Consider the following 11,376-nt stretch of genomic DNA (forward strand, 5'->3'; position numbering starts at 1 on the left):
CGCGTGGTGTGTGCAGCGTGCTGCTTTGATTTTACAGTAATTGGCACCACTGATTAATTTCAGCCGGGACTGTCACAGCGGCCCGGGAATATTTCTTCACACGGAACCACCACATCCAGTATACCACTCTGTGTGTACCACCTCCATGTCTACCAGTGATTCGGAAAATAGATGGAGAATTAATCCTGTACTTTATTGTTTTCTTTCAACCTATGTGACTTTACCGAAAGACCCAAATAATAATATAATTAATCCTCTGAACATCGTATTTTGATTTTAAATACTCGCAATTTGCTACCCATGGCCACACCACGGGAAGGGGAAGTCAATTATTTAATGTGGAAGAGCGGGTGAATGAATAGGAAAGGGAAGTGGGAATGGAAGCATGGGGAACAGAGAATAGGGAGCCAAAGGTTGCAGAGAGGCGAGGGTAGGGAGGGCCTCGGCGCTGCACGGGGCAGGGGATCGTCGGGGGCGACCACAATTCACGTGACATACGGGAGGTTTGAACAGCTGTCGATGTCCTGTATGGGGGCCGTCCATAAATGACGTCACGCGATTTTGGACGATTTTTGACCCCCCCCCCCATTGTCACACGTTCGTCACAAAAAGTCAGACCCCCCTCAAATATGACGTCACAACGCTCTGCCCCCCCCCCCACCCCAAAATCATTTCCATTTTGAAAATAAAACATGCTTCAAATCGCTTTAAACTATTGTCATTGTAGTGCGTATTTAATGTGGCGTTGCACTCTGATGTTGTAGGAGAAAACATTAAAAAGTCTATTTAATTAAGTAGAACGTGTTGTCTATATTTAAAGTTTCCCATTTTGATGTGACGTCACATTTCTCACCCCCCCCCCTCTCGTCACACATCGTCACAAATGTCTGAACACCTCCCCCCCCCCCAAGGTGCGTGACGTCATTTATGGACGGCCCCATAGATGGACATGACCGTACTCTGTCTGGAAACGGTGAAGCATTTCATGGGGGGCGCTGACGCGGCCCAGCGTGACCGAGCTTGCCGCTCGTTGCAGAGGTACGCAGTTAGATTTCAGAGGCCACCCTGGTTAATACTGCGAGTGTAATAACCATCATCTCGCGCGCGTCTTCTGCTTCGTCGTGGAAGTTGAAGATGAGAGAATGCCGTTGTGCGTCAGTGTCAGGATTCAAATTTTCCGGATTTGAAAATGATCCGTTCTGACTCAATTGGGGTTACACAGCGAGGGTTGGTGGAGACACACACATTGATGTTGTTAAACTGCCCGTCGCCATCAAGGAGGTGCCATACCCTGGCTCGCCAGGAGAAGGTAGCAGCGCAAGTGGACTGATCTCCATCTGTTACCATCTGTACGGGGGATATCGCGTGGCACCCTCGCACAAGGCGTGGGGTTTCTCGGTTTACTTTTTATGTGAATAATAAACTCGTTATTAATTTGGCTGAAAACTTTTTTAAAACCCCATTGCAGGACTCTCCTTAAAGTTTGGCCTTGCCAGATAAATAAGTATATTATTATTACAATACCAATCATCCCTTAAGACTAATGCCCGCTTAGAGCTCAAGTGCTGAGTCGCCACACAGGGACAGCTGCCACCAGGGGTGCCCTTTCAAGCGTGTTGAGATGTAGGGCGCCGTGAGACGGGGGGGGGCTCTGGCGAACAACTCATTCTCATGATTCAATCATCTCGCAATGAGCTGGCTGGGGAGGGAAGGAGCGAGGCCTGGAGAGGCGGGGACCCTGCATCGATCCACGCGCACTTGGCTCGTTCACTGAGGAGTCATCCCAGTCGCCCTCCAACGAGTTCCCGACGCGGAGTGCAGTAGACATCGCCAGCCGGCAGACAAAGGCGGCCGGGTGTGGGTGTGGGTGCTGCCCCCCCCGCCCCCTCGTGTGCCGGGCCGGCCTTGGCTGGCGCCTTCACCGCACACGGCACTTGCCCCTGCAGCCTGCGAGGGCTACGCGGGGGATCTTTGCGTTGGGGGCGGTGCCTGGGCCCGGAAGAGACGGGGGCGGGGGGTGCTGGAGGCTCCTCGGCTCGGCATGGCGGAGGCGGCGGCGGCGGCGACGTCGGGGTCGGTCCGAGTCGCGGTGCGCGCGGCGCGGGGTCGCCACGAGGTCACGGTGCCCGGGGCCTGCACGGTCCGCGAGGTGCGGCCCCCACCCCCTCACCCCGGGGGGGGAAGGGGGGGCTACGTCGTGGGCGTGCGGTTCCGACGTTCCGCGCCCACTGGCACTCTCAGTCGCCCTTTCTTCACTCGCTCGCTCGCCCACTCCACGATTTTGCTCATTCGCTCATCCACTTCCCTCATTCACTCGCCTATTCGTTCACTCGCTCGCTCATTCGCGTATTTACTCATTCGTGCCACCACCCGTGGAGTTTTCACGCAATTCGCTTATTTATTCAGTTCACTCACTCCCCTCGCTTGTATTCACTCTTATCGTCAATGCGTCGACTCATTTACGTATTGCATTCGCTCATTCTGTTGCTCATTCTCCCGTGCAAGCATCTCCGTCGCATTTCCATCATCCTCACGCCTGTCTCTGCATTCGTTGGCTCAGGGTATTTAATCGCCCCCTTAAGATGCACTAATTAACTGACTCCACTTGTTCAGTCTCTTATCAGTCTAATAATGTTATCATCTTGACTTAAAGCTTTCGTGACTGCAGGAATTCATATTCGTTGGGTCTTTAGGTAAAGTCACCTCACCTTACAAGAAAGATCCAAATAAAATGTGATCATCCACGCACTCATTGAAGCACACGCTCACGCAGACTCACCGGCTCTCATCATCATCCTCAATGCCACGTGGTCTTTGACGTCCCTGCAGGCTCTACCCTCGCTCAATGTCTCAATGTCTTAAAGCCACAGCCTCTACCTGACCAAACGAGCACTGCGTGCGTCAAAACTCCACGTTCCCATGGCGAGAGCCAATCCATCCATAGGACCGCCCACCTTTGACCTTCCAAGAAGCGGTATTTAATTTTAATTGCTCTGAATGTGGTGGAGCAGCGGCGCAGTGGCTAGCACCGCCGCTCCAAGTAGCCGGCATCAGTGGCGATTATTTAAACCGATGCTGGGCCTCCTCTAGGTCGACTCAGCCGTAAATGAGTACCTGGTGAGGTATTTAAGCGCCACCGATGGGGAGACAAAGGTGGCCGGGCCACACCAGGCCTTCGTGGTTGCTCGCTGCAGGCACTCGCCATAACGGTCTGCGTGGGCTACACGGGGCACCTTTATCTTTGTGCAGTTCAAGACGGAGTTCCTGGCGCCGCGCTTCAAGGCGCCGGCAGAGCAGCTGGTGCTGATCTTCGCCGGGAAGATCCTCAAGGAGGGAGAGACCCTGGCCCAGCTCGGCATCACGGATGGCCTCACGGTGCACCTGGTCATCAAGAACCCGAGCAGGTGGGGCCCGGGGAGATGTGAGACCATTACGCAATTTCATAATAGTAGTATTGAAGCTGCGATTTGTTAAAGCACGCGCACAATATTTCACGGACATGAATGACCGCGAACGAGACGCGGAGCCAAACTCGGTGTCGCTCGAAAGCTCGGCGAGAGAGGAGGTAGGGGGCCTTTGTCTGTGAAGAGTCGGTGGAGCTCCAGACGGCGGGGACTGCCACGGAGAAACGACGCCTCGTCGTAGAGTGGAGTAGGCTGTGAGTTGGGCTGTTGCGGAGAGTTCCACCGCGAGCTATAGTTCGGGGTGACAGGAAAGCAGAGACACGGACGTGTGCGAGTCGAGGCGTGGTTTACCGGGAGACGTGCAGACACGCCGGGGGGGGGGGTTGGACGTGGGGACAGCATCGACACTGTCCACAAGGCTGCATGTATACTGCGAGGATATTGTCGTGGATACTGCCGTGCTCACCCTCAGTGCTCGCTCGCAGCACCCGCAGTCAGTGCATCCACCCCTCTCATGCAGACGTCCTCTTGCTCCCATACCCCTGCCCCCCTCCTCTGATTTCCTCCATCGCTTTTGTGGTGCCAGGTCTGCGTCTGAATCAACACAGCCTTCGGCTCCTTCCGATGCCAACCCCATTGACAGCAGCAGCGCCGACAGTAGCAGCAGCACCAACCCTACAGCAGCAGCAGCAGGCGGCGGCGTGATGCATCCTGGCCCAGCCCCACCAGGTGAGGCCCTGACCCTGGCCAACTTACCGAGTCCGTGAGCATCAAGGGTGGAAGTTCAAGTCCCGTGGCCACTCGCTGGCCTTGCCAGAGCATTCCCATGGGGGCAATGGCTCTAGCCGATGACCAAATGGGTAGGAATGCGTCCGATCTTGTCAGATCTCGGAAGCTTAGCAGGGTTAGGCCTGGACAGCACCCGGAGAAAACCCACGTGTGCGAGGGGGCAACACTGTCTCGTACGGATTGGACCGATGCGATTAGTTCACACATTGCTGTAGCACCTTGTCCTGGCAAGCCAGGAATGTCTCACAGTGCCAGGTAAGAGACCACGTGCACCATAGCCAACACGATCCGACGACACCCCCTCTACGGTTAGGATTTGGCACCCTCATCGCCACCACCAAGGTTCGGTACCCGGTCAGGGAACACTTTTGTTAGCTGAGCCGTGGTGGTGGCTACGCTGCTGCACGTGGCTGCCTGTAAATCCCCGCTGTGGAGGCAGCGTCAGCAGCGCGGGTTGGTGGACACGCACAGATGTTGTGATGTTGTGATGTTGTGAAACTCCCTTTCCGTGAACGTCGAGGGGCGACTGTGACTCGCTAGTAGAAAGCAGTACAGCAAGTGGGAATAATCGCTATATGTTTCAATCTGTAAGGAGGATAGATGCTTGCCTCCTCGGACAAGTCATAGGTTGTCTCCTGGGTTCTCCAGTTTCCTCCCACGAGAATAATAAGCACTGCCGACTTAAAACATCTTAAAATAAAAAGTCAGTGTTGCAGGATGCTCCTGATGATGAGTCCTACGTTTCCGCATGGCTTTCCTGGATACATAAATAATGATTACTCCACCTGGGCAATGCAGCTGGGGGCCGCCCGGGCGAGTGTCGGCAGCTGCCGCTGTAATCGGGGACGTTATCTCTTCTCTCTCCGTGCTCTGCATCCCCACATCCAGGTGCGGGGAGCGCAGGGGGCGCGGGGGGGCCGGGCATCCCCTTAGGGATGGGCGGCCTGTGGGGGCCCGGCCTGGAGTCGTGCAGCCTCTCGGAGCTGCAGCGGCACATGCAGCGCCAGCTGATGGCGAGCCCGGAGCTGCTGGCCCAGCTCATGGAGAGCCCCGTGGTGCAGAGCCTCCTGGCGGACACGCGCACGCTGCGCCAGCTCGTCGACTCCAACCCCCACATGCAGCAGCTGATGCAGCACAACCCGGACATCGCCCACATCCTCGCCAGCCCGGGTCTCGCTCGCCAGGTGCCCACAGCACGCCGCATGCGTCACCATATCTCAATCAGCTCACCAAGCCCCCCCCCCCCACACACTCGTTCGCCACCACACTCATGATCACCTGACACTATCACCGTGACCCTTGCTATCACAGCAACACTCACTACCACCGCCACACTCACTACCACCGCCACACTCACGACCACCACCCCGCTCACGACCACCACCACACTCACTATCGACACCACACTGGGATGCTTGTGAGGCAGACGCTGGAGTTGGTGAGGAACCCGGCTGTGATGCAGTCGATGGCGTGGGGTTCGTTGGGAGGGGGGCTGGAGCCCCGCACCCCGGACCCTCCCTCTCCACAGGGACCCCACGGTGGCGCCGACGGTGCCCCCCACCAGCAGGAGCAGGCACCAGCATGGCCGGTAAGATGCTTGGAGGTGCTGGTCCGCTCGGAACACACCCACAGTGCCGGCACTTGCCCAGAGAGCCGCGCGGTCAGTGCCACAGCCCGGCGCTTTGGGGGCAAGAGTTGGGGGGTGGGTTACTGCTGGGCTGTGTGGTGACCACGAGATGGCCGTAAGGCGGATGGATGTTTGAATACTTCGGTACGGAGCTGCGAGTGCTGTCCTCTCGTACGTACGGTGGGTTTCCTCCCAGAAGCCAAATTCCCGTGAATGGAATTTGCTGAACATCCTGACGCAGAGCCCTCCTGCGGAAGAGTATCGTGACTTGATGAGGCTTTCCTGGGTAAACAAACTCTCCACAATCCGGCAAGCTTGTCACGTTTATTACGGGGTTATTTGCACGTGGCCATTGCGTCGATCAAAGATTTTTCACGGCTGAATTCAACATCCACGTGCGATGATGTTTCGCCCAAACTGCTTTGCACTTCATCACGAGAAGTCTCAAACCACCGGTGAGGAGGAGGGGGGAGGGAGGAGGTTTCTCGGTTAGAACCTGATCGGTACATTGGCCACGTGGTTTAACGCAAAACCAGGTATGGATCAGCACTGTTCCTATTGTAAACAAGACAGGACACGTGTAGTGACGGTATACGCGCAACGAAAGATGATCGATTCATAGCTCCCGGCCATCGCGGCGTTGGGGGCGATCGTCAGCCGTGACTTGCGGGCACCGTCCCCCGCCGTGTGTCCGGCACAGGGCGACCAAACAGGCGCTGAGCCGCCCGGCTCCTCCTCGTCCGCCGCCTCTGGCGCATCCGCCGCGACTGGCGTCTTCCCGGGGCTATTTCCGACCGGGACATCCGCCCCGCTGGCGCCGGGCACGGGGCTGGAGAGCGGTAGGCGTCGATGAACGTGCCTGCCTGCGCGCGCTCGTGCCGCCACATCTCGTGCCGCCACCGGGCCTGCTTGCGCTGCTCGTGCCGAGTGGAGGCACGTGGGGGAAGAGAGGGGGCGAGCTGCGGCTCCACTTTCCCTGGCCTCACGGGTCGTGAATTTGCCACGATTCCGGTGTTCGCATTGTGCCGCTACGTGCCGCATGCCACAATATCCGACGATCTCGCGATGCATTGCGCGTAGCTCCGGCACAAGAGCCAATTTCATTGCTCCATCTGCAGAGTGGACGTATTCTCGCTCCTTAGGCTGCCACTCCATCATTAGTCCCGACCTGGCCCAACCGAATGCACCTCTATTAACATTCCTTGTGATGTCTCTGAGCTGTGTATGTTACTCTATTGGATGTGTTTGGAGTTGTGCCACATGTCAAATGGGCCTGAAGCTTTGTGTTCAATAAAAAGCCACAGCGAACTATCCGCCATGTGTGGGCCCTGTAGCGATGCAGGGGGTGATGCAGCAGGTGATGGAGAGTCCACAGCTGCTGCAGAGTTTGCTGTCGGCCCCGTACGTGCGCAGCACCATGCACATCCTGGCGCAGAACCCCGAGCTCGCGTCACAGGTGCGGCTCACACCACACACACAGACACACGGACACCAATACGAACGCTCACATTCGCGAGCGCACGCTCACATTCGCGAGCGCACACGCACGCACATAACACCGCACGGTTACTGCCTTTTGTACGTACACACACAGCCACGCTTGCGTACACACACACGCGCTCGTGCACAGATACTCGCACACACACAATAACCGTGGGGTGGGTGTAGCGGTTATGTCACTACATCGCTGCGCCAGGCTAGGTACACACGCACGCACGCACTCATGCTCTGGCCTTGTCGGTGTTGATCGGTTACAGATGATTCTGAACAACCCGCTAATCGCTGGGAGCACCCACCTGCAGGAGCAGCTGAGGATGCAGCTCCCGCTCTTCCTGCAGCAGGTGAGGCCTGTGGCCCGCAGCCCACACACGGGCTCCCGGCCTCGGAAAGTCGACGGTGCACTGTGGTGGGCACACCTGGTACACACTCTGGCTACACACATCTGCTACGCATACTGGCTACACACATCCCATACACACACACACTCTCTAAATACACACTACACACACTGCATACACACACCCGCTACACGCTCTGGCTACACACACTCTATACACACACCCAATACACACTCTCTAAAGATACTCGCTACACACACAGCATACATACGCACACTCGCTACACACTCACTACACACACTGGCTATACACATCGCAACACACACCCCATACATACACACATTCTCTAAACACACTCGCTGCACATACTGTCTACACGCACCCCGTACGCACACGTTCACTACAAAGGCAATGATCCCCATTCTACAATCCTGAACAGATTGCTGGGGGCCAGTGCTGTTAGAGAGGACCAATTACAACAGGAATGGCACTAAATGGGGCTGGTGTGACCAGCATCACACCTGGCTGCCTTTGTCTCCGAAGCGCCAGCGTTTCGACTCCGTACTCATGCCGAGTCAGTCAGAAAGGCTCAGGAATGGTTGACGAACTAAGCACCACTCATGTAAGCCGTAGCCAGGAATCAAACTCGCACACCCCATATACACACTAGCTACACATGCCCAACTAGACTCACTACACACATAGGTATATAAAGGACCGCAGAGCTTGCAGAGGAATTTGGCACCGGCTCACCGTATGGGCTGCCTCTCCCGTCTGTCTGTGGTTCCCCCTCTCGCCTTTGAGTCGTTCTCTTCAAGAGCATATACCTGCGGTGTTGGCGCGTTACAAGAGGTGTTGAGTGCATGAGCCATGTGCGCACGTGGACAATAACACGACGAGTCCGGTGACCAAGGGGAAGAGAAGGCCAAGAGCAGACGGTGGAAGATTCACGGCAAACTCCGTGCGTCTCCTGTGCAGCGGCTGCAGGATCTGGCGGAGGGTAGGAGCGTTGACAATTAGGTGTGGTGTTGGCATCAACGGCTTTGTCCACGATGACATCTTGATCTTGCCCAACAGCCATCGTACCAGGTTCGGTGCAATTTAACACGTGTCCTTCTCCCCCCACCGCGGACCCAGCTGCAGAACCCCGAGCTGCTGAGCTCGCTGTCGAACCCGCACACGCTCCAGGCGCTCATGCAGATTCAGCACGGCCTGCAGACCCTCAACAGCCACGGCGCAGGAATGGTGCCCGCGTACGGGTGAGAGCCAGAGAGAGACGGTCTACGGCTCGCGCGACCCACTCGACCACGCGCCCTCGCCACCACCACCACCACCACCACCCTTGCCACCCTCACCACTCCCTGGTCACAAGTGACAGAGGTGATATCCGTGAGAGGCCAGAGTTGGGTGTGTGCTCTCAGAGTGACGCGGCTGGTGCCGTGGCGAATGAATCCGTGTCCGTGTGTGTCGTACTCTCTCCTCCAGCCTGCTTCCTGGGGGTCTGTTCGGGACGTTTGGCCCACAGATGCCCGCTGCCCCTGCTGCCCCTGCTGCCCCCGCTGCCCCCGCTGCCCCCGCTGCCCCCACTGGGTCGGACGCCCCCTCAGGTTGTCCCCAGCAGCAGCTGCTGCAGCACATGGTGCTCACCGCAGGGCTGCAGGTAACACCGCCAGATTTATTTTTGCCAAACTCTCAATATCAAAATTTGTGCCCACGTGTATATATCGCATAATAATGAACTTTAACGTATTGTTTAAATGTTATTGTAAAATTTTCTTTCCCGTGTTGTTTTGTTTGTGGATTTGGGTCTCCCTTGAGTGTGGTCCCTAACAATGGACGCTACTTACAATCCACAGCCCTTGGGTGAAGGCCGTGCCGCACCTGCCCGGTCATGAACACAGCTCTTGGAGTCCTTTTAGTTTGGTTACTGTGTGCAGCATGTTGGTAATCGTGGTGGTCGTGAGCATACCCCGTATGTTGCTAAGCGTGGTGAATGCACGCCGTGTGTTGGCTAGGCGTCGATGTGTTCGTGAACGTGTGGGTGAGTTATTGGTGAGCGCACCCCCCCGCCCCCTCCCATGTCTGTCGCTTCCGCAGGCTCCAGGCCCTGAGCCTCCGCGGCTGCAGCAGCAGCTGGATCAGCTGGGAGCCATGGGCTTCACGAACCGCGACGCCAACGTGCAGGCGCTCGTCGCCAGCGGCGGGGACCTGGGCACCGCCATCGAGAGGCTGATGGGCCGGCAGCCGTCGTAGGCCCTTGGCCTGCGGGGCCTCCGGTCGCGCTCTCGGACTCCCCTCGTCCTCTCGGACTACCGTCGTGCGCTCTCGTTCGGTCGTGCGACTCTCGGCGTGACGGGCGCACGGTGTAAGGACACGAGCCGCAGAGAACCACGCAGTTACGGGGATTGAGCGAGGTCTGTTACACGCGAGCACTTGGTAGGTTTACCAAAAGTAAAAAGACGATGCTCCCCCCGTGTCGCCTTCTACAGACTCGGGGCAAGTGCTGTTGGCGAGGAGCTGTGATTAAGGCCAGCACAATACACGAGGGGGTGGTGTGACGGCCAGCACTACACTCGGCTGCTTTTGTCTCCCAAGTGGTGATGTTTACACACCACACCGGGCACTGATTTAAGGATGAGTTCGTCTCGGGGAGGCCCAGGACCAGTTCTGCTATTGCTCGCCATTGACGTTCGATGTGGCTGGGAAGTCTCCTGGTGATTTTTTTTTAAATGCTGCCAGAGAATAATGGAATCTGTGCCTTACTCCGAGTGTTACGCCCTCGCATGTGGCAGTGGTGGCTACGGCACGCCTGTAAGCTGAAGGCGAGGGTTGGTGGATCGCACAAATGTTGTGAAACTCCCTCCCTTTGGGCGTCGAGGTACCACACCCTGGCTCAGCCGGACACGGCGGCGGTGCAGCAGGATAGTGTTGCCCGCTCACATGCGTGGTATGCTGCCACATTCATTGGCAGATAACACCTTCATATACAGGGGGGACCACAGAACTTGGGCAACTATTGCCACCTGTTCACCACCCGGTCTTCCTGCTTGTCTGTGGTTCCTCTCACATGCGAGTCGTTTCCTCTGTGCGGGAGCGAGCGCCGCACTACGAGCTAGGCGGCTTCTCTCCGAATGCTGCTCCCGTTTCATCCCAAACAAAGCAAGAGGCTCTTCAAAAGGAATTTGCCAAACATCACGGTCCAGTTCCCAGCTGTCAATGAGTCTCCAGACTCTTGAGGCTTCTTTCCTGGAGCAAATAATTGCCCAGCGCCGTGTTGTTAAACGCCACGACTCCCTCGTCCCCTAAGGCAGAAGCCCTGTTTTTAGTGTTACATGTACCCAGTAAACACACTACGTTGGGCCACCGTGTGCAAGCTTCCTGTGTGTGTACTTTGACTCGAGACGGAACTCTTGCGTTCGCTGTGCGTGATGGCCTGCCGGGGCTGGCTGGGTTCTGACGCCGTGCCGTGGTGCTCGCGGTGGCTGTGGCTGTGAGGCTATTTGATTTCTTGTGTTCGCGCATTAAACCCACGCCAGAGTTCGTCGGATGATGTTCTACTGGTCACCTGTGCAAAAGAGCTTCACATCTCATTGGATTCCTCCAGTCGATATGAAACTTCTGATTCTGTCTGAGCGACGCGTGCCCTCCTCCACACCACGTGCTCAAGGATGAACGGCAGTTTAGAGATCGATGGTTGCCAATTCCATTGTGCCCCACC

At 56.8% G+C, this 11,376-nt stretch overlaps 1 protein-coding gene across 2 annotated transcripts; it reads left to right on the plus strand.

Moving 5' to 3' along the window:
* Positions 1 to 1,995: 1,995 nt before the first annotated feature.
* Positions 1,996 to 11,353, plus strand: LOC144944988 (ubiquilin-4-like). Of its 2 annotated transcripts, none has more exons than XM_078873118.1 (11): positions 1,996 to 2,149; positions 3,250 to 3,404; positions 3,991 to 4,133; positions 5,082 to 5,377; positions 5,620 to 5,781; positions 6,521 to 6,659; positions 7,155 to 7,276; positions 7,578 to 7,661; positions 8,796 to 8,917; positions 9,144 to 9,318; positions 9,756 to 11,353. In XM_078873118.1, exons 1-11 carry the CDS (start codon positions 2,042 to 2,044, stop codon positions 9,909 to 9,911), a joined length of 1,662 nt encoding a protein of 553 aa, XP_078729244.1. In that variant the 5' UTR covers positions 1,996 to 2,041; the 3' UTR covers positions 9,912 to 11,353. The 2 variants fall into 2 exon arrangements, with proteins under 2 accessions (XP_078729244.1, XP_078729243.1); XM_078873117.1 differs by having other exon boundaries at positions 3,991 to 4,132; positions 5,066 to 5,377.
* Positions 11,354 to 11,376: the final 23 nt, after the last annotated feature.

Source organism: Lampetra fluviatilis, chromosome 36, assembly GCF_964198595.1.
Source record: "Lampetra fluviatilis chromosome 36, kcLamFluv1.1, whole genome shotgun sequence".
Lineage (NCBI taxonomy): Eukaryota > Metazoa > Chordata > Hyperoartia > Petromyzontiformes > Petromyzontidae > Lampetra > Lampetra fluviatilis.